The sequence below is a fragment of the Alternaria metachromatica genome (genome assembly GCF_023757995.1).
Source record: "Alternaria metachromatica strain BMP 0045 chromosome Unknown scaffold_18, whole genome shotgun sequence".
NCBI lineage: Eukaryota > Fungi > Ascomycota > Dothideomycetes > Pleosporales > Pleosporaceae > Alternaria > Alternaria metachromatica.
Genome location: NW_026055509.1, coordinates 414643 through 436624, shown reverse-complemented (window position 1 = coordinate 436624; position 21982 = coordinate 414643). Strand labels below are relative to the sequence as shown.

At 52.2% G+C, this 21982-nt stretch overlaps 8 protein-coding genes across 8 annotated transcripts; 4 read left to right on the top strand and 4 right to left on the bottom strand.

The window, feature by feature from the left end:
* Positions 1–43: 43 nt before the first annotated feature.
* Positions 44–738, top strand: J4E83_007384 (uncharacterized protein; the record flags this gene model as incomplete). Its single annotated transcript, XM_049334288.1, has 2 exons — positions 44–92; positions 176–738. The coding sequence occupies 2 exons, from the start codon at positions 44–46 to the stop codon at positions 736–738; spliced, it is 612 nt and encodes a 203-aa protein (XP_049186630.1).
* A 671-nt stretch (positions 739–1409) lies between these two features.
* J4E83_007383 (uncharacterized protein) lies at positions 1410–2846 on the top strand (the record flags this gene model as incomplete). Its single annotated transcript, XM_049334287.1, has 3 exons — positions 1410–1791; positions 1848–2637; positions 2693–2846. The coding sequence occupies 3 exons, from the start codon at positions 1410–1412 to the stop codon at positions 2844–2846; spliced, it is 1326 nt and encodes a 441-aa protein (XP_049186629.1).
* A 153-nt stretch (positions 2847–2999) lies between these two features.
* On the bottom strand, positions 3000–4076 carry J4E83_007382 (uncharacterized protein; the record flags this gene model as incomplete). Its single annotated transcript, XM_049334286.1, has 2 exons — positions 3000–3379; positions 3518–4076. The coding sequence occupies 2 exons, from the start codon at positions 4074–4076 to the stop codon at positions 3000–3002; spliced, it is 939 nt and encodes a 312-aa protein (XP_049186628.1).
* Positions 4077–4634: 558 nt separating this feature from the next.
* J4E83_007381 (uncharacterized protein) lies at positions 4635–5521 on the bottom strand (the record flags this gene model as incomplete). The annotated part of the gene is made up of 2 exons (XM_049334285.1): positions 4635–5454; positions 5517–5521. The coding sequence occupies 2 exons, from the start codon at positions 5519–5521 to the stop codon at positions 4635–4637; spliced, it is 825 nt and encodes a 274-aa protein (XP_049186627.1).
* Positions 5522–7831: 2310 nt separating this feature from the next.
* On the bottom strand, positions 7832–9326 carry J4E83_007380 (uncharacterized protein; the record flags this gene model as incomplete). Its single annotated transcript, XM_049334284.1, has 3 exons — positions 7832–8760; positions 8811–9035; positions 9086–9326. The coding sequence occupies 3 exons, from the start codon at positions 9324–9326 to the stop codon at positions 7832–7834; spliced, it is 1395 nt and encodes a 464-aa protein (XP_049186626.1).
* A 215-nt stretch (positions 9327–9541) lies between these two features.
* Positions 9542–10132, top strand: J4E83_007379 (uncharacterized protein; the record flags this gene model as incomplete). The annotated part of the gene is made up of 2 exons (XM_049334283.1): positions 9542–9679; positions 9743–10132. 2 exons carry the CDS (start codon positions 9542–9544, stop codon positions 10130–10132), a joined length of 528 nt encoding a protein of 175 aa, XP_049186625.1.
* A 595-nt stretch (positions 10133–10727) lies between these two features.
* J4E83_007378 (uncharacterized protein) lies at positions 10728–11814 on the bottom strand (the record flags this gene model as incomplete). The annotated part of the gene is made up of 4 exons (XM_049334282.1): positions 10728–10957; positions 11041–11477; positions 11545–11630; positions 11683–11814. Coding segments are annotated over 4 exons (885 nt in total), but the record flags the coding sequence as incomplete, so codon positions are not given.
* Positions 11815–20712: 8898 nt separating this feature from the next.
* On the top strand, positions 20713–21459 carry J4E83_007377 (uncharacterized protein; the record flags this gene model as incomplete). The annotated part of the gene is made up of 1 exon (XM_049334281.1): positions 20713–21459. The coding sequence occupies one exon, from the start codon at positions 20713–20715 to the stop codon at positions 21457–21459; it is 747 nt and encodes a 248-aa protein (XP_049186623.1).
* Positions 21460–21982: the final 523 nt, after the last annotated feature.

Below are 21982 nucleotides of genomic sequence, written 5' to 3'. Positions count from 1 at the left end.
CCGCAAACCCCAGACGAGTTCGCGCTCCCCAGAATTCTTCACGATGGCTCCAGGCGCAGCAAACAACTTTGCGCAATTCATGGTGGTAGGACGTAAGTGCACCCCTCCATGCTGCCTCCACCCACATCCACAACACTTGATTGCGCCCCCATTGCACCTGCTGACGAACCCGCAGCAACATGTTTCTTCCTCGGTATCATGTTTGCGCAACTCCCATACGACTACAATGTGCTATGGACCATGCCCGCTGACCGATCAGCCTACTTCGACATCCTTGAATCGCACATCAAGTTCCTCTATGCCTCGCCTCCCATCGTATCGCGCATCCTCAACCTAGCCATCGGCACCGGCCTCCTCGGCTTCCTCATCAAGCTCTTCAAGCCCAACCAAGCCAACATGCTCTTCGATGGCGCATCGCTTGTACTCTACATGGCTGGTATCACCGTCTACCTGACCAACATCGTCAAGGGGTTCAGGGTCGTGACAGCGGGTATCTACGGTGACGTGAACAAGGCGGCGCCGGGTGAGATCACGGACGAAGATATGGGAGATTACATCTCGAGAGAGGACACGTTGAGGGTTTTTGCGGCTAGTAATACAATCCTGGCGCTGGTGCTCGTGGGTGTGCTGGTACTGCAGGCCGGGCAGTGGTACGCCAAGAGGGCTGAGGAGAAGGAGATCGAGGAGTTTGAACGCAAGGCTGCAGAGGCCAAGGGCGCTGGGAAGAAGAAGCAGTAGAAAACAAACTCGCTGCTCATGAGTGGGCTTTGGGGTAGCGCTTTCGCATCTCAAGGAACTCAATTTGGGTCAAGTAGGCTCTCAGCTTTTCTTCTCTTCTGTCATGTGTAGTTATCAAGAGTTGGGAACGGTTCGTGGTATGCGAAACGAGTTGTGTAGGAACAATTGGGTACATAACACTCTTCGTGAGATGCACTTGTTCATGACTTAACATCTTTCAGGTTCCTCTATGTGCTTAGTATCAACCGCTATTCCCTTGATACATACGAATCCTGCCTGTCTCCACGATCCATTCAATCCTACCATCTGAACTCACCTCAAAAAGCGTCAGCGGTGTATATTCGGTTTGGTAGCGCTTTCCTGTTTGGCACAACTTAACAACAATAACAACTCTCACCTGCCTGACCTCTCTTTCTCCCCTGCCAACCTCATCTACATCCTTCACAACGACTGGCACCTCTTGTTTCGACATACCGCGACATTTCAGCTTGATTGGGGATATGTTGACCGATGGCTAGTGCTATTCACTTCACCGATTGACAGATACGCACACGGTCGCACCTTCTCACCGCTCACGGGAGGACTTACGCCGAGCAAGCAAGAGGTAGTTGCGGCCATTGAACTTCATGAATTCTTCATCTACGTTACGTCAGGGGAAAGCATTACCAATCATGTCGCGGCAACAGGCAGCTTCCGCTCGCGGACGCAAACAGACCGGGACCAGGACCAGGATGGAACACCGAGATCGAGCTGCTGCGGCCTCAACAAACGGTCTGCTCAACCGCCAATTCGCCAGCATTACGGACGTGCTCGTCAAAGCAAGTCAGCGTCGCAACGCTGAACTACAAGAGCTACAGCAGAGGCGTTCGAGGCCAGTACCCATCCCATCAACACCAAAAGCTGCACCAGAGCTTCCTGTCACCCCCGAGCCTGAGCTATCACAGGGCAGCGATTCTTGTGACGATCGTCCCGAGCTTGAACAAGCTTACAAAAGTGACGAGAACACTGCGAGTGACGAGCCAATGGCGGCTGCTTCTGTTGAAGGATCATCAGGTAAGCATTTAGGCATCAACTAATCGCTCAACTCAGCCCGACTAACCAACAAATAGACATGCAACAGACACAGGTTCACCTGCGCGGCGGCTACTTATCGGACCGTGCCGAGAATCCCAAGATGATGCTCGCGGAGCTCGATTCGTCGCTGCGACAGCGTTCAGACATTGGTAATAAGGAGAAGCTTGATGGTGACTACGATCTATCACGAATGCTGGCAGATATGAAGCGAGATCTGTCCGCGTCAAAGGATATTGTTGTTATACGCGACAACAGTCCGAAAGCCATGGGCGCAGACCTCAGTTTGAACAAGGAAGACGACTTGTCAGCTTTAGCCGAGCGTCTAGGCGTCGACATTGGCGAAGACGATATCATGGAGAACAAGGAAGCCATGCCTGCCGAATCAGGTGAAGAGAAGCAAATCCCTGACACAAACTGTTCCAATGATGAAGACGATAATCTCGAGACTCTCCGCGCGAAGATGAACGCTATGTTCTCTCCACCCTCCAACATGACCCCCGACAGCTCTCGCAGAACCGCCCAGGCCGTATCTGTTGTCGACAAGACACTAGCCTCTCCACAAGACACAACTGCGTTACTCGAGCCGAAAGGCATACAACGTCCAGATATGAATGAGTCTGAGGCCAAGAAAGAGATGGAAGACATGGTGAAGAGGGAGAACGAGAAGCTCGACGCCACCATCAAGTACGTCCTGGAAGAGGAAGAGAAGTATCACGCGATCGAGGAGAAGAAAATTCTACCAAACCGTTTGATCGTCACCAATCTCGCTGCTAGCGTAGACGAGGAAGCCATCCGTATACTCTTTATCGAGTACAGATGGGACATGTAAGTCATACACTATACATGTCAGTGAATGCATGCGCTAACTAGATATTGCTAGTCGCAACATCACCATCCTTCCCGAACGCGAGCCGGTCAAGAGGACTAGAACGGCATATATCGACATGGACAGCAGGAAGGAGGCGATTCGTGCGTCTTATGAGGTTGGAAGCGTCTACGGATTGATTGTGAAGATCAAGTTGGCGGTGGAGTAGAGAGGGATGAAGGCTAACATGCTTGTATGTGGACTACGAGACATCGGGCAATAGTGTATTGTATCTGTGAAAATACTTTTTGAGTAACTACTTAAGAAGGAATACACATCCGGCGTGTATCAAGCAGTACCTTTTCCATGGAAGCGTGTAGCCTCAGACACCCTTGTCGCTTGCTAGTGCCTTCTCCAGCTCACGATCAGCGCTCAACTCCTTCTCAGCTCCCTCAATCACACCCCTCAGTCCTTTGGCACAGGCCTCCAACTGCGCCTTCTCCACCTCGTCAAGCTGAACTGGCATGGCTTTGATGATACCCTTTCGACCAACTACTGCTGGCATTGACAAGCAGCAGCCCAGCTCAGGCTGGTAGAAGGACAAGGGCCGAACGGATCGTGAGTCGAATAATATATACTTGCAGATACCAGCCGCGATATTTCCGATACCGTAGCTTGTGCAACCCTTCGCCGCGATGATCGCGCCAGCTGCTCCACGAGTATGAGCCGATATCTGGTCCTTGAACTCCTGAGACATCGTGTCTGGCGGAAGAGCAAGAGAAAGCGGTGTTGTGCCAATAGTAGCGCTGGACCACGCAATCTTTATCTTATATCAGCATGTCTATCTCTCCTGTCTCGTCACCCTCTCCTCTCCCCGCAAAGGGACCAGGGAAACTGTACTCACAAACTGACTGTCCCCATGCTCCCCCAACACATAAGCATCAATACTACTCGGCGCCACCCCCGCCCTCTCACTCAGCACGCCCCTCAACCTCGCAGAATCCAAACTCGTCCCCGTCCCCAACACCTGACTCTCGGGCAAACCCGACAACCGCCTCGCAAAATACGTCAGGATATCCACTGGATTCGCCACAAGCAGCAAGATCGTGTGCGGACTAATCGGCGCCATGGCACTGAATATGCTCTCTAGAATGTGCAGGTTACGGGATAAGAGGGATAAGCGTGATTCTCCTGGCTTCTGCTTTGCGCCGGCGGTTATGACGACGATGTCTGCTCGGCCGGCGTCGGCGTGCGTTCCGGCGCGCACGCGGACAGAGGTGCCGCCGCGGTAGGTGGCGTCGTTTAGATCGCGGACTTGGGCTTCCAGGAGCGTGGTTTTGGGGTCTACGAGGATTACCTCTGAGCAGATTGGTTGCAGGATGAGGGTGTAGGCTAGAGTGGAACCGACGTCGCCGCAGCCGAGGATGGCGATTGTGGTTTTTAGTTTGGGGGATGTCATTGCGTTGTTGTAGTGTATGCGACTTCTGATTGTGTGAGTAGCTGAGATGATAGGCTTGTAGAGGAATATGTGTTGTATAAGAGATTAGATGTAAAGAGTGCGGGATCTGAGTAAATTCCAGGAAGGATAGTAAGGGGATGCTCACACCATCATTTGAGTTTAAATATTCTTTCCCTCTGTGAGTCTTGGAAGTCGCATGTTGTGTCTCGTTGCCAAGGTCTGGGCTGCTGAGAAGTGGTGTGATATGAAGTGGAGCTTAGCCACTCACCAGCCGCCTCATCGTGCAAACACGTGCTTACAGTGTTGATTCAATTTTCATACTACGGGTGTTTTCGTGTCGTATCCAGTTCCAATGCTATTAGTTCACGACTTTATTTCGATTTGTGCACAAAACGAGGCTGCTTATTGGAGCAGCTGCGGATACCTTCACCTCAGATATGCAAATCATATACTTGGCAAGCAGGGTTGCTCCTAAAGTACATACTCAATTTTACGATGAATAATATATGCTGAATTTGTGCAAAGAGAGTTTCTGATCGTAGCCAAAACGATTTGGTCTCAGAACCGGCTGTCGAGAGCTCCAGGTCCAACCTCCTTCGCAGTGGTGAAGGTATACCGTCCGCTGTCTGCTCCTTCGTCTTGGACGAAACCCCATATAACCGGTAGGCGTGCACAGTCCTTATCTTTCTCGTGTCTGTGACAGTTTGCGCTAATCGCTGCACTGCATGTGCTCACCAGCGGCATAGGGTGTGGCGGCACAAAGCCATCACGCTTGACCCGCTTCACGTCGTATTTGAATGCAAACCCAACAATGAGCAGCAAGAATACTAGTACAAAGCCGACGGCCATTGCTAGCATGATACCGATACTCGAATATCCGACTGAGGATGCGTCCATGTTTCTATTTCGGTCAAAGTTCGGGGTGTACGCCACTGTTTGGATCACGAAGATGCTTTGCGAGATGAGCCAGTGTAAGAGACCGGAGCACACCATCAACGGAACTGAGTATCGGTAAGGTAGCGACAGAAAGTAGTGCGATCGTTGCATGCCCCTTGGGACTGAGAGTCGCAGTGCCTTGCGCTCAGAGATGAAGTCGTTCCATTCGGAGGCGGCGACCATAACAGTCAACAGGTTGTTATACAGAAGGTACAGAGCGCTGACGACGACTTGGAATATGTTGGCGTAGAGTACGCCAAAGAAGAATCCAGATGTCTGGTTCAGTCGGCGCATAAATCCAGTCAGGGTTACAGCCCATTGTCGTGCGTCGCCCACACCGTAGCTCCAGAGCGAGGCTAGATCGACTTGGACGCCTAGAGCGCGCTGGGCCTTGATGGTTAGACCAAGCAAGATTCCTACGAGCGCGAGGAGAGATATACATCTAACTGGAATCAGCCAGTGCTGTTGTGTACCGCTGCTAGACTTACAGAAATAATGTAGTACACCATCGTAGAGTGCTTGCAGCGCGACACCAATAGGTAGGTCGAGGGTGCGTGCGCTCTCTATTTCGATGCGGAAGAGGCCAGCCCTTTACAAAATCTCTCTTTGCAAACAGATCCATGTGTTTCGTATGCATGTCTTCTTCGTCTAAGAAGCTTGCAATGGCATCGCCAAGAGTGACAAGATGACGTAGATTTCGCTTTTGCTCCGAAATGTTCTGGTAGCTACTGCCTTTGTGCCTCATCCCTCGGGAAGTGTGAGGGGTGTAGCTGTCGTGCCAGTGGAGATAGACTGTACTTCCGATGCAGAAACATTTGAAAAGATTCAGCGCCGTGACGATGATTAAGATCACCGGGCTGAAACGCAGTGCGCATGCATTATCCATTGCTTTACCATTGTCCAGGGCCAGGCAGTGGTTGACCTTGAACCCCGAATTGTTTCCAAGTGTCCAGGTCTTGTTGTAGGGCATGAGGAATATCTCGGTGCAAGCAAAGCTTGACCTGAGTCCAGGGAGCGCCCATGCTGAGCACATCCAGTCACTGTTTAGTCCCCAGTCACTGCCGGGCCCCTCAATTGTGGTGAAATTGGTCAACAACGATGAGCGAGGATGATCTACATCGTCTGACAGCTCGTCCGACATCGTGATGTTGGCGCTCACGACGAGCACGCTGGCAAGCCCTGAGGTCTTGCCGACGTAGCGCGAGATGCAGTCAGTCTTGCTGATCACGTCTAGCTGGGATGCAGCACGACGGATGTCCTCCAGCAGCGATAGTGACGTGTTCCACTCTGTCTGGTCATCGAGAAAGTCTGCGGTCACTAGACCGACGTTGTAGGTACTAAAGGGTGTTGCTGCGAACACGGCGGAGTTCCAACTGCCGCCAGATCAGTTGGGGTGATTAAAGCATGAAAACACACATCGTTACAACTTACAATAGGTGCAAAAGACCAGAACTAAGCATTAACAGTACCCATAGTGTGCGCCGTTTTGGGTTGACCTTCCGCAGATTTCTGAAACTTTGAATACCTATATCCAGCCATGTTTTCTTGCTGTGCGCGTTGTCGACCTCCTTGCGAGTAGGAGCCACAAGGAGTTGAGCGCAATAATTGCTCGCGCCTAGAAGAGCCGTGGAAAGTGCATTGATGGCAAAATGCATCCATCTGTTGTACTGTCGTATACTGTCGCAATCATAGTTTCCGTTGGGCTGGAGTATGTCGACGAAATTCTGCTGGTCTACATTGCGCTTGCTCATCGCATAGACTGTCACGCCCAGATTGATGAGTAGCACTGCAAACGAAAGCAGGAAGATTCCAAGGAGCGCTTTACCACGAGTTGATAGATGTCTCATCCAGCTGCGGGAGTGGGGTTCCGGTGGATCAACTTGCGGAAGCCAGTTCTTGAGCAGTGATATCGAGCCAAAACGGCTAAGGAAGCAGTCAATTTCATCACTCAATAAGTGTGTTGGCAGTACATGGACTTACAGCACAATCCCGCCAATATCATGAGACGGCTGTTGGATGTCTTGTGGTACAAGCAATTCCCGTGACTCCTCTGGGAAGTTCGCTAATTCGAACACATCTACGTCTCGGTGCACCAGGTTGTCATGCGATACAGCCATCGAGAAAGTAAAGATCGAAGTAGAACAGTTGATGATGGATGCGACACAGTGCCAGCGGAGGCCCGAGACGTAAGACGCATCTATAGAGTCTTCATCGCCTGGGCAGGCTGAGAAACTTGGTGATGAATATGTCGATTTCTCATCAGCACCGCCCGCTGCTGCAAGCCACGTCGGGCCTCACACCAGGATAGGCTTAGACAATCGATGTTGTGCTGTAAATCCTTCAGCCTTGTGTTGTGGGTTCCTGTGACCAGAAGTAGCTCTTGTATCCACAACACCACGGGAAGAAAACCGGAAGAAGGTGAGTCCGTCTACAGTCTATGCATATCTAGGTAGATCCAAAACTCGTGGAATTCGAAACGTCTGTATGGAACCCATATGGTGTCGCTTTTCGTCCCCATTTGCGGAGTATCGTCAGGCTGAACAGTTGGGTAGGAGCGCATGATGTTCGCTTACGCCGCAGTGGTTGTTCAAACACGGGACTGGTATGCTGAAGATGCAAAGTCACGCGCAACAGTTGGAAACAGTTGCATGCAGAAGTCTGCTGACAACATAAAGCCTTCTAGTTCAAAGAAGGCTCTTGTACTTTGTTATGGCGTGACAAAACCACCTCACTACACTAATAGGTACTCCTGCTGCATGGCGTCTCGCAGTAGCGCGCTGCGATGAGGCGATGATCGTAGTTAGGCAGACGTGTACATATTAAGCCCACTGTTCATGCAGCTCATCCTCCAGGGGCAGCATCGTCTTTTGCAGTTCCTTCGACACCTTGTCAGCCTCCTCCCAGACACGAAGAAGGTTCCGTCCTGCGATCTTTGCAGCATCCTCATCGCTTATGCCCTGTCTCAGCAATTCGGCGATAAGGTCAGGGAACTTAGATACGTCCTCCAACCCCTCAGGAGTGGTCTCAATACCGTCGTAATCCGTGCCAATACCAACGTGATCATACCCAATCAGCTCTCCAATGTGTCTGATATGACGTACGACGTGCGCTAGGGTGTTGTTCTCTGGGACGAAATCTGGGAGGGAGTTTGGCGTTTTCGGAGCCTTGCAGGATACAAAGTCTGGATTAAAGTTGACCATGACGACAGAATTGCGCTGCTTGACGAGCTGAAGTATATCGTCGGGAACGTTTCGCGGATGCGGGCAGATTGCGTATGCGGAGCTGTGGCTGAAGATTGGTGGCGCGATACTGCCGTTCCATTTTCCGTCACCTCGGCCGACGAGTACGTCGCGCATGGTGTCTTGACTCACGTGCGCTAGATCTACCAACATTCCTAGGCGGTTCATTTCCTTGACGAGGTCGCGACCTGCGGGGCTGAGACCTTTCCAGTACGGTTTTGCAATACGCGCGCTCCAGTCGGATCCCGTCTCGATTGCTGCATCGGCATACTTGTTGTGGCAGTTCCATGTCAGAGTCGCGTATCTGACTCCAAGCTGGTAGTAAAGTCGCAGAGTAGAGACCGAGTTGCCGATTTGGTGCAACCCTTCGATAGCTGCTGGAGCAATGAAACCACCGTTTTTAAATGTCTTGATGGCTTCCGCACTGTTCCGGGATGGAGTGAAGTATTTTGGGTACTGTTGCCCTAGGCGGTTGAACAGATCTAGCTGGCCGAGAGTTGCTTTCACGACTGCATACATTAGTATTGATCCAATGCTCTGTCGAGTTAGATTGTCTTACTATTATGATATCTTTCGTCAGCAAAGTTCGTCTCGTCGCCCAATGGACAGAGCCAGAAGGCACTCCAGAAGGCACCACCTTGACGTCCCTTTTCGAGGCGAGGAGTATCGACATGCTGCGCTAGTCCGCCATTCTCGAACTTGTCTGCGAAATCGCTGCCGGATTCATTGTAAATACGGTTGTTGTATTTGCTCCGGATGAAGATCATGAGATCGTTATGGCCATCTCTTGGGTAGTCAGCATGTGGACCTGCATTTCACGTCCGTACGGCTGACCAATGAGTGGGTTCTCTTGCAGTATCTTGACCGCTCTCTCTTCAACTGTCAATGGCTTTCCACATGTGTGCTTGTGGCCTGGAAACAACGTTCGGATCTCTGTGAGCCATATGGTCGACGCGATAAGGAAGAGGACTACGAGGAAGATAACGTCATCAAACTTGCACAGGCGCCGTCTCAAGGACCGGCGCTGGATTGGCGCAAGCTTTTCGCTGGTAGGGAGGTCGCCCGCCTTCTCCATTTTCAATTTCAAGATAGGAGATGCAGGTGAAAAGAAACATGGTGCCAGGTTGAGCTGTTATCATCCAGGTAGATCGGTCTTGGCAGGAGGGCGCGGACGGATTTTAGGAGTTTGGTCCGAAACACCACGCGACGCGAACCTCAGAAACATTACAGCCACGAACACCTCAACCTTACATCTGCCATTTTCTCCCTCGCAGCCCATAGTCCACAAGTATGGCGATAATATCAGCAAACACCATGATACGCAGTATCGCACTGTTTCACCTCACACTTGCAGTCGTCCTGCTGCGGAATCCCGCCCTGATATCGAACCAAAGCGTCATTCTCCTGCTAGGAGAGTCAATGCAGCTCGTACGTACTGCAATACTTCTGCTGCTTACTCAAGTTGTGTCTGAAGTCACTAACACACCCCAGCCAACACCCCGCGACTTCAACAAGCCCTCGGCCGCAACAGCCTTCGTAGCCATTCTCTTCGCCTTCATCGGCTTCTCCGACCTGACGGCCCTCTCCCTACACGAAGACATTTTCGACCACTTCTGGGGTCTCCAAGCACCCATGCGTCTCCTCTTCCTCTTCGGCCTCACCTCATACTGCTATGTCTTCAAAGAAGGTGGCATGTTCGCACCAAGGGGCATGGACTTCAGAATGCACGCTGGCGCTAGTCTGAACAACAGCTTCATATTCACATGGGGCTTCATGGAGGTTTCGGCGTGGTTCTGGGTGTTTACCACGTTGAGGGAAGAGAGGACGGAGAGGGCGAAGAAGGTTGCCGAAAAGGAGGCTCGCGAGAAGGACACGCTGTGAGACAGCTTTGAGGAGTCAGGCCACGTTTCAGAGATGCTTGAATTTGGATGGCAGGCAACTGGTTCGCTTGCAGAGTTCAAAGCCCTGTGCGGTGGTATAGAGTAGGGGGACTGAAACTGCCATGCCACGCCTCTGGAGCCGGTAGTGGCCCAAGCCGTCGGGCGAAAACAACATCTCCCTACACACAAGACGACAGCACAGCGACGGATGCTCAGCAGAAGACAACATGCCAGTTTACAAGTCGGAAACACTACTGAGCTAGTCTGCCTACTGTCAGTGGGTGCCCGCACCGAGGACAGCATACGGACATGCGAACTTGTTGCTTCGTCGGTTGTCCTTCGATTCAATCATAGCCAATTCTGGATCATCGAATGTGTGTTCAGTCAGATATGTCGCCCAAGGAAATGCAAAGCCCACCTGAATCATCGATGCTGCCATGCCCAGCTGGTCCTGCGACGTGACTGGACCGGGAAGCCCTTCCTCCAGACCCAAATGCATGCATGACAGGGATCACAGCGTCCTGCAAGGCGAGTGCATCAGTTCAACACTACTGGAAAGCGAAGCAACCTGTGCGGAAGAACTGGATTGAGCCTATCTAATACGTGTAGCAGAGCGTCCCTCCTTCTGTATTCAACAGGTCCTTGAGCGTGGCATTCCCTGCTAACAAGCCAATGTTGATGGTAAAGTCCAATGTAACGTTCTTGCCGCTGTAATCAAAAGGCGTAATGGGCCCACCGACTTGATTGAGACGCGTCTCGAGATCTTCTTGTTGCCATTCCCAAAAGATGCGGTCAATGTTGCCATGATGGAGGTAGAAGAGTGGGTCTGCCATATGTCAGCATCTTTCCTAGTGATATGTCTATGTGGCAGATGGGTGTTGTCAGAAAGAATGAGAACCAGGTACTCACCACCAGGGCTCTCCGCCGCGTTTCCCATGGTACCCAGGATGCCACCGATACCAAAATGGCCACTGGCATGAATGTTGGGAGGATCAAAGCTTCGCTGCTTCTCAACTGTCCTTGCAATACTCGTATAATCCGGTTGTGCCAGGACCTCTTCGACCAGTCGTTTGTCTGCCATTCGATTGACAATCCACGGAACAAAGTCTCGTTTCAAGCAGTGTGGAGTGGGCACGTTCACTGTGAAGTGGGGAGGCGCGAATGGCCCGTTCATTACACATCCTCCACCGGTGTTGCCTGTAATGTTCAAGGGATTTTGGGCAGGAGTAGCTGCGACGGGCGAGCCGTTGCCACCAAAACCTGTGTCTGGATTGAAGATCTCTGAATCAAACGGACGGGTGGATGATTCGTTATGCGGTTCGGCATCTATAGACCAATCCCAGTATCTGCGCATTGGTTAGATTGAAAGCCTTTTATGTCATGAGGGCATATTTGGAATGGCTAGCAACCTACGGTTGGCCTCCAGCATATCCGCATTCATCCCTCAATGCCTTTTCGTAGGTTGCCGTGAAGTACCGGTGCCATAGAAGGAAGTGACCCTGAAAGTATAAGCGCGCAAGATCGAAGCTGGGCCAAAGGGGTTTGACGTACAACCCAATGGATCTGAGGCTTCTGGAGCATGTGAACAGCTTGATGATCATCGAATCGGTTTACAGCTCCTTCAATGCCGGATTTGGCCTTTGTATGTGACAAACACAGAACGGCATCGATGTAGGATTTCTTCTGTGGTTCTGACAATTGTCTCCTATAACTGAAGCATCAGTAATGCCATCGGCATCGTACAGCTCTTGATGATCTTACCATTCCACCCTCTTGGGTGGGTTTTTGCATGAACCCAAATCAGTAGTTGCAGGTAACGCTGCAGCTGCAGACCATTGTGACAAGCTTAACCCGACAGGGAGGAGTTCGAGAAGACGCATGACGATCGAGCCGAAGATCCAATGCTGAAACGTAAATGACGGGAGGGACTGTCACACGTGCGATGCCTTCGAGAACAGAAACGTTCTGCAGGATCTGCAGTGCCTAGGTACCGAAGAGCTCTCTCGTACACCTACAGCGAAGTAGGCACCTGAATAGCTGATGAAGGTTGATGATTAACAACACCCATCTATCTTATACAAAAGCTCCGCGATCTGGCTGCCGACAGCCGATCTGGAATTGCGCAACCAGATCGCCTAAAGTCTTTTTGGACCTTTCTCCCGCGGTTGCATGGGAGACATTGTTGAGTATGGCAGGGACAACTGCCGATGATCCATACCTGATGCAGGCGAGACTGAACCTAGGAACCCATAACATCGGTGTACTCTTTACCTGGAAGACGCGCAGGCGCAATATCTGAACCGTTCTGCTAACTTTGATCTTACAATGCGCAGCCTTGGCTTTACCAGGCGTAATCTCGTAGCCCGTTGCTGGGGTACATGTATATTGTTGCTGACATATTTGCCTTGGCTAACTACCTGGGTTTACATACAGCAGGACAATTCCATGCGATGCATGCCATCTACGGGTACTTGTAGCCTGCGCTGGAGTCCTGTTACTGGCCTTGCCCGTCTGGAGGACCCCGGCGTATGAGGCGAGTGGCCCGCAAAGCCCGGGAGACATCCGGAGGCTCATTCGAACCTGGCTTGCCACCTCCGTAGTCAAAAAGGTTGTGTGTGGTAGATCGTTACGGAGTGTCGGGCGTAGATGCGCTTACAGGGATGGTGAGATTGCGCAGCCGCAGCGTGTTGCCAGGATTTTTCGGTACTGTTTCTTGATCCGTGTCAGGACGGACATCACGCAGCGTGATCTTCCGACCACGCGAAGGATGCAAGGACGCCGCTCTCTCTTCTTTCAGCGTTGCGCGCCTGAACTCCGACACACGGACATGAATCGAGTTCTTCTAACTGTTTCCCCGGTGGCTAAATCATCAGTTTTGGTGGAGGGCCGCCCTGACGCAACAGTACTGGAGCATCACCGTTTCTGGTCGGCCACAAGCCATTTAGTGATGCTTGCATCGGACTTTGACATACATATGTATAGTGAAGAATTCCGTCTATGCGTTCGACGGAGCACATTCTAGCTCTCGAATATACCCAGGTACATGCCATCTGCCTTGCATTCCAACGGCCATTCCTGCCCTACTGTATGTAGGCCGTTAGTTACCCAGGTATGATCGGGCCGAATCTTAGTGCAGATCATGAATCTAGGCAGCCGATGTTCCTAATTACGACTGGAGTTCTAGTCCTGCTATCAACAATTGCCGTAGCTCTGAGGCGAGTACCTGCAGCATTGGCGACATCCTTGGGTAGTGAGACACCGTTTGCTAACACCTACGCAGGCTTTACTGTCGCATCTTTCGCATCCGCAATGTTGGACTCGACGACTACTTCATGGTTGCAGCCCTTCTTGTCACGATTGGCATGGCGATTATGAATGGGTTTCATATCAGCTGGGGCACTGGGTATGGTTCCATGGTTGCAAGCGTATGTGCGTCGCTGACTGCGACAGACAACATTTGAAGTACTTGGACGTGCCCTCTATGCGGGTTCCCACACTCAAGCATTTCTATTTCTACCAATTAGTGTATCCTGTGGCACTGTTCTTTGTCAAGGCTAGTATATTGGCGCTGTACCATCGTATCTTTGAGCGGTTACAGTTCCGGTACAAAGTGTGGTCTGTAGCTGCATTTGTCACGATCTATACAATCGTGGTTCTCTTCGTCAGTGTGAGGTCTTCGTCCCTCTGCTTCAACTAGAAATGACACTAACTCCTACAGGCTTTCGAGTGTAGACCTAAGCCATCACAAGCATGGTCACCTACGTTTCCAAAGGGATGCAACAATTTGCGAGCTACCTACTTGGCACTAGGAGGCATCAATATCTTTACCGATATCACGATCTTTCTACTACCCTTTAAACCCTTTTGGAAGCTACAGCTGGATTCGAAGCGGCGATTTGCGCTCTTTGGTGTCTTCGGGGTTGGAGGCATCGCCGTCGTTGCGTCAATAGTAAGGGTTTATGCACTATGGCTGTACAATGTCACCAGAGATATATCGTACGATTCGATATTTGTGAGTAGCTTCCAATGTGGCCCTGCTCGTCGAGATGCTGACCGTAACTCAGATCCTTCTTCTATCACAGATCGAAGTAAACGTCGCTATCATCTCCGCCTCGGTTCCAGCCTTACGGCCACTTCTCCGCAACACATCCCTAGACTTTAGTCAGCCGGAAGCGTATGGTAGCGGCTATCGACGTACAGTCAGCACTGGATCCACCATTAATGGCAGAAGTGATCGCAATCTGATTGAGTCTAGCGGCCAAATTTCGCTTCTCTCGATGGAGAGGCGTAGGCCTGCGATAGAACGGAAAACCTCATGCGGAAGAGGAATGAATAGAAGGAGCGAGGATTCAGATCTGAAGGACGATGGTATCACGAGAACAACGGAGACAACGATAGAATTTGAGCAGTTGCCTACCGACACCCTCCCACCCAGCAGGCGTTGGATGACTACAAGGCATTTGAATGGTACACGGTAGAAAAATGACATGTGACACACTACACAGTATAACGACTTTGACTTGTAGGATCATGGGAACGTTCACTATCAATCAATTGACCACTCGTCTAAGCTTCAGACTTGACTTGAAGACCTCTCCCCACATTACACGCGCCAGAAAGATCGCATCAAGCAACGAGGCAGAATGACGCATCCCAAAACGACAATCGCTGTGTTCTGAACTTCCGCATAACAAAGACTCATTATTCCACGCCACAGCTCCCTCGTGGTACCACGCTCAAAGAAGAAGCATCAGCATGCCGGGAGCCAGTCCAAGAGCCCCGATCGCAAATAAGAACATTTCTCCAAAGCCTGAGGCACTTCCAACGCGAAGGCTGGCAGCAGCGCCGGAAAATTGTGCTGGAGTGGAGGTACTAGGCGATGCACTAATGGTAGTTGATGTAGCAACCCTCGAGGATGTCGCATCGTCTGAAGATGTGACCGCCCTTGTTGACGACGAGGCAACCCTAGATGTCGATGCAGGGGCCAAAGTCGAACTCGGTAGTGGTGTTGCCTCAACCGTAGGCGTCTCTGACTGTGTCTCTAGAGCAACGCTAATCGAGGCACTGATAGATTCGGCTGCAGAGTTGGCAGCCCCCACATCCGACGCTGTCAGCGAGAAGGTAGTGTAGTACGTCGTTTCCGTGGATGTGATCTCGTAGGTAGCCTCGAAGTAATAGTAGTAGTAATAGGTATAGTAGTATGTCAACGAGTAGGTGTACCACGAGTAGTCGACAACAACAGGATCTGGGATTGAGGTTGCGGATGGTGCTGGTGTAATGGAAGCAGAAGGTGGATCACTTTGGTCAATGCGAGGGACTTCAGAGTATCCATCAGGGCAGGTCTCGCCGGGTAGATGATAGTAGTCGCCTGTGCAGCATGTACCAGTAGGTGGGATACATGGGAGATCGCCTGATAGTATTAGTCTGGGGCATGGCTCAATTGGAAAGGGTATTCACCAGGGCATACTGGAATCCATCCAGGTGAGTTGCACTCTTGAAGCTGACGAGGAGAAACGCCAGGCGCTTCCTTGAGAGGTCCCGCTTTGCCAGCGAATACGGAGTACGAGAAAGCGCTCAACAGCACTAGCGAATGAATGAGCATAATTGCTAATAAGAAACCGACTCTTTATGCAAACAAGAAATGATGATGATGATGAGTGAGATGGCTGTTGAGGTCCGCTGGTGAAACAACAGAATAGCCCTCTCAGCCTTCAGCAACCCCAGACTTTATACCACCATGCCGCCAAAAGAGCAGTAAACATATCCTGCCTGACAGCCTGCCTGGCAGCCTTCCGTGATCGCAGATTTCAGCTCTTCATCTCCACTGCTGCGGTTGTGCAATATCATGCTTGGCGACATGTCGTTGTTCCAGGAACTTCGCCAATAGGCCTTATTACGGCACGCCACGAGAATGAAGTGTACAACGCCACAACAGTCCCATTGGCGGCCCATGGACGATGCGAGAAATGCGAGGAAACACGTGAAGTGTACCTGGGGGCCGAAACGGGATTGGCCAATCAGCTACGACCTTGGTCGCTACACAATATTGAAAATAGTGCAGTAAGTCGTATAAACCTTCAGCCGCAGTCTCTAGACGGTGAAGATGTCCCTTGTACAGACCGGAAAGTTTGGGTCAAGCAAGTATGCCTTGCGCCAAGGTGGTTGGAGAGCTCTTGCTGCGGCGAGGCGTGTACCTAGGTATTGTCACAAGCAGCCTACAATGACCACCATCTGAGCTTCCTTGATTTAGAGGACGCCATGATCTGCACAACTGCTCCAGTAGGATCGTTGGTAATTCTTCATTTTATGGTTTGTTAGGACGCGCTCGTCGATGCGCGCCCACAGTGAGCCACGGGGGTTCAAGGCGAGGTCGCGGTGTGCATCATGTTGATAGCGTGAGGGAGCCAGATAGACCGCTGCTCCAAGTCGCACATGCATTCTGCTCAAATGCTGAAGAGCGTGACCTCGTGATGCGAGATCTGCCGAGGAGATAGCAGAAGATGATCAGACTTGGATCTGGCACACAATAATCGTGGTGCTGGCATGAAGATGATAGCATACGAACTCATAGCCGATGCATTGCCTGGCGTCCGATTATCCTGTGTGTCGCATTCCTGAGGGCGCGCAAGTCGTATGGCTTCCCGTGCTAACGATCGGGGGCTGCAGCAGAGCTGTGAGTAGAGACAAAAGAAAAAGAAGATAGACCTGAAAGAGATGACTAAGCTTTGCGATGAGACGTGGATGTGAAAGTCGATGGCTCATGTGATGGCGTTCTCCGAGCGATCGGGGCCGGCCGCGTATCTCCAGTCTTGCAGGGTCCAAGGTCACGACCCGACCGTTCGCCATCGCGTGTCCCCCACTTTCGCAAACACAACGCCTGCTTGCGACCAGATGGGTTTCTTCGCAAACTCTCCTGCTTCTCTCTTCGCTCCAGGCGGATACGGCTGACGAGTCACGCGTGTCCGATGCCACGCAACACACAAAGCACCATGGGCGAGGCAGCACATGCAAGCTACAACAATGCCATCGAAGAGCTGCGCGTTAAGGAGTACCCCATGCTGCAGGGTAAGTCAGTAGAGTATCCTCGTGGGCCTATGCTTACTTATCAGACACGACGTACCTGGACCATGCAGGCACCACGCTCTACTCCAAATCGCTGATCGAGCGCTTCTCGGCCGACATGATCGCGAACCTCTACGGCAACCCCCATTCCGCCTGCAATGCCTCCCAACTGACGACGCGACGCATCGAAGATGTGCGGCTGCGCCTCTTACAAATGTTCAACGCCGACCCCCAAGAGTTTGACGTCGTCTTTGTCGCCAACGCCACTGCTGGGATCAAGCTGGTCATGGATGCATTCCGGGATCACGACGAAGGATTCTGGTACGGCTATCACAGGGACGCGCACACGAGCCTGATAGGGGTACGCGAGGCAGCGAAGGAGCATCGATGTTTCGCTTCGGATGGCGAGGTCAATGACTGGATTGACGCCCAAGACACTGGAGTTGGGTCGCCACAGCTGTTTGCATATCCAGCGCAGTCCAACATGAACGGGCGTCGCCTGCCGTTGGACTGGTCACACCGCATGCGTACGGGCAAAAGAAAGCGTCTCTACACCCTGTTGGATGCTGCGGCACTTGTCTCAACGTCGCCTCTTGACCTTGGGAATCCTGACGAGGCCCCCGACTTTACGGTATTGAGCCTGTACAAGATATTTGGCTTTCCCGACCTGGGCGCCCTGATAGTCAGGCAAGCATCAGCGTCGGTTTTCGACAAGCGACGCTACTTCGGTGGCGGCACAGTCGAAATGGTCGTGTGCTTGAAAGAGCAATGGCACGCCAGGAAGGCGGAAGCATTACACGAAAGATTGGAAGACGGCACTCTTCCGATACATAGTATCATGGCGCTTGATAGCGCCATGGCCGTCCACAAGGAGCTCTACACCTCATTGGACAGGATTTCGAGCCACACCACCTATCTCGCCCGGCAGCTGTACGAGAGACTTTCGTCGTTACGGCACGGGAATGGCGAAGACGTCTGCCACGTGTACAAAGACCCAGCCTCCAAGTACGGAGATTCGCTTACCCAGGGCCCAGTTGTTGCGTTCAATCTTCGCAACCAATGCGGAGGCTGGGTGAGCAATGCAGAGGTGGAGAAGTTGGCTGCAATCAAGAACATCCAACTCAGGACCGGCGGACTCTGCAATCCCGGTGGTGTTGCCTCATCGCTAGGATTGGCACCCTGGGAGATGCGAGAGAATTTTTCTGCCGGGCAGCGGTGCGGTAACGATAATGATATTCTGCGTGCGAAGCCGACCGGCATGATACGCGTCAGCTTTGGAGCGATGAGTACCCTATCGGATGTGGACAAGTTTGTTGGCTTCGTGCGCGAATTCTTCGTTCAGGAACGCCAGCCGGTGGACACGTCTCCAATGATGTCTGCTGCTGTAGAGCCACCAACTCAAAGTCGCTTGCACGTGGAGAGCCTATCTGTCTACCCTATCAAGAGTTGTGCGGGGTTCAGCGTACCGCCCGGTAGTGCATGGGAGGTGCGCCCAGAGGGTCTTGCGTGGGATCGCGAGTGGTGTTTGGTTCATCAGGGCACCGGAGCCGCACTGAGTCAAAAGCGCTACCCAAAGATGGCTCTCATACGTCCCAGTATCGACCTCGAGAAAGGACTTCTACGGGTGAGCTTAGTAGGCGCTCTGCAGAATACAACAGATATGCATGAGATCACTGTGCCTCTCTCCGCGGATCCACGAATGTTCACCGACGGAGGTGTATACAAAGACGCAAGAGCCAAGGTCTGCGGAGATTCTATCGAAGCGAAGACCTATAGGTCGAGCGACGTATCGGCATTCTTTACGCGGGCTCTTGGGGTGGCCTGTCACCTTGCACGCTTCCCTGCTGCTAGCAACGGGAGCGCCACCTCAAGACACTCCAAAGCGCATCTGCAAAAGTACCAGAAGGCGGGCGCTATGCGAGTACCCGGCGCTTTCCCAGAAACGGTTCCCATTACGCCCGGCGCGTGCGTTTCGAAGCCAATCTTACTAGCAAATGAGAGTCCCATCCTTACTATATCACGATCGAGCCTCAACCGCCTTAATGAATTGATCAAGGCAGAGGGCGGTAAAGCGGCGCAAGCAGAGGTGTTCAGAGCCAACATCGTGGTTGCGGAGAACCCAGCGTACCCGCCTGGGCTGGAAGACCCGTATGCGGAAGACGACTGGCGCTACCTCCAGATTGGCCATCAGTACTTTGAGATGCTAGGAGCGTGTCGCAGATGCCAAATGGTCTGCATTGACCAGCAAACCGCCGAAAGAAACCAGGAACCCTTTGTAACGCTCTCCAAAACACGACGTTTTGATGGTCGCGTATACTTTGGAGAGCATACTTGTCATGTACCCTGGGACAATGTGCCATCTCCTCTGAGGCAGAACCCCGCCATCACGGTCGGCGATGCAGTAAGCCCTATTAGAGAGGATGAGATACACCAGAACAGCCAGCTGCAGGCCCTCGTAGGTTGAGCCACCCAGGCCACCCAAGGACCAACTTACTACCCTTGTTGGTACGCGGCATAGCTGAGTATTCTTCGAGGCCAGACGGCCGCAGCGTTCGCGCGTGGCTTCAGATGGTATACAGCAGGAGACGGTCATTGGCCAGGTAGCTATGTACAGTGTAACAGAGATTAGACGGGCGGGTCGCCGAGCACACGGCCATGAAGCAGTCGAGACGTTAATGTAGGCAACGTGATAGGCATACGCAATTCACGGGAAGGCCCATGTGTAAGCGCTGGTAGTGATGTTTCAACGGCGAACCAGAGTCAGGTGTCTGGTACGTAAGAAAGGTGGCAGATGGCATGAGACGGAAGCGCGCGCGCCCTCCGAAGCAACATAGACATAGACAGCGGCTGCAAGCAAGACATAAAATCGTCTAATGCTCCCACGAGATGAGACGCACAGCTTGCACACAGCTTCAATCTATTTCCAGCAACATCGTTCATGAGGCACATTCCTTTGCTTGCTACTTTGCCTTGATCTGACGCCAACGTCTCATCAGCTCGTCTCAGAATCTCTTACCGGGCAAACTACCAGGTCGCCACGTTCAGCTTCAGATTACGAGCTTGCCTCCCGCACATCGACACCGCACATCACACACCCGAAAGCTACGCGGCGAATCAGGCGCGCTTTCAGGCCGGTCAGAGTCTCGAGACCTGCAGGGGCTGAACAAATCACACATCTTGTTTCAGCGTTGGGCAGCGAATCGAATCCCTGTGGAGGTGTTCGCCAGTGCACGGGGCTGCATATCCTAGTCCTCGGCGCTTAGAGAACGCTGGGACGCTTCGCGCCCAAAATAACCGGACACGACCCATACAGCGGCCAACAACAACAGCGCATCCGCGCCAAGCTAGTGTCATAGTACATACAATAAACACTCTCGTCCCCAGGCGCCAAACGGTACCTGTCTGCCTGCCTCGCTCTCTCACCCCTCCACTTTGCTGTGGAAGAAGGCATAGCACAGCTTGCAGTAATACCGACCAGGATCCAAGTCATTCGTTCACCACCACGGTATATTCAACACCATGGCTGCCACCGACTCCAAGCCGACGCTGTCTACGCTCAAGACGCCCATGTCTGCCACCTACCCCTCGGAACTCAGGTCGCCCATGATAACCTCAGCAACCACTCCCATCTTTGCCAACATCAAGCGGGAGGATTCCGATCTCAAGACACCCATCACGCCACCGACAGCCTACCTGGAGTTCCTCAAGAACTTGTCACCTGTTCTCTCAAGCCCAATGTCCACTGGTACCAGCTCCAAGTTCGTCTTCGGTGACAGTCGCCCCACCTCAGTAACATCATCGGCCTCCAGTGCGTCCTTCACATCGACATCAGCCCCAGTAGACAAGGACAAGGACTCGCCAGCAACTTCAAGATCCAGCAGCTGCAGCAGATGCGACACCACCAAGGACGAGCCACCAATGTCTGCACCACCAACCAAGCTCCAGACCGTTACTATCCCACCACCATCACCCTTCACGCGGCCCCATTCAGCGCGGACACCCCGCCTTTACATCCCCCAATCACCCTATTCGCCCGCTGCAGTACGGTCACCAGCAAGCGCAAAGTCCATCCAATCACCATTTTCTGCCGTCTCCTCGCCCAAAACCTGGGATGCGGATAAGAAGACTGGCCGGTCAAGGCGCGTTAGCGTGCGCGAAGTCGTTACACGGACAGTGACATATAGTCGCACACCAGTCGACGCGAAAGCTCCACAGTTTCCGCAAATTGACCCCGCACCCCGCGGCAAGAGGAGGAAGGTCGAGTAGAGATGCGCCATCGTTGCGCAAACTACCGCTTCAGAACCGGCTTCAGCATGGGCACCCGTCTAGTGCTACACCACGATACTCTTCCAAGCTCTGCCCTGGTGCATACCGCAACGCTTTGAATTCCCATTCGTCAAACGTCTACTATTTTACATTATACACGACTTACAACCATCCAACCCGGCCACTTCAACTAATATCTCGGGTCCAGGCGATCCGAATTGCAACCATTATCTTCAACCATCATCATCAAACATCAATCACGACCGCGACATACCAACCCATCACACCATGAACACCTCTCCCACTTTTCCTATGTTTACTACCCCACATCAATAGGGAGCGACGTTATGGCCACGTCACTTCCCTCTCACGACCCTGTCACGGCGGAAAACATGTCTTCGGCGTTGGGGCTTCACCATTACATTTTACCACATTTTACTAGCGGATACCAATATACAGCGGGCGGGAATGCGCCGGCGCTGTTTGATTGGCTAAGCGAGTACGGAGATTACCTCTTCAATCT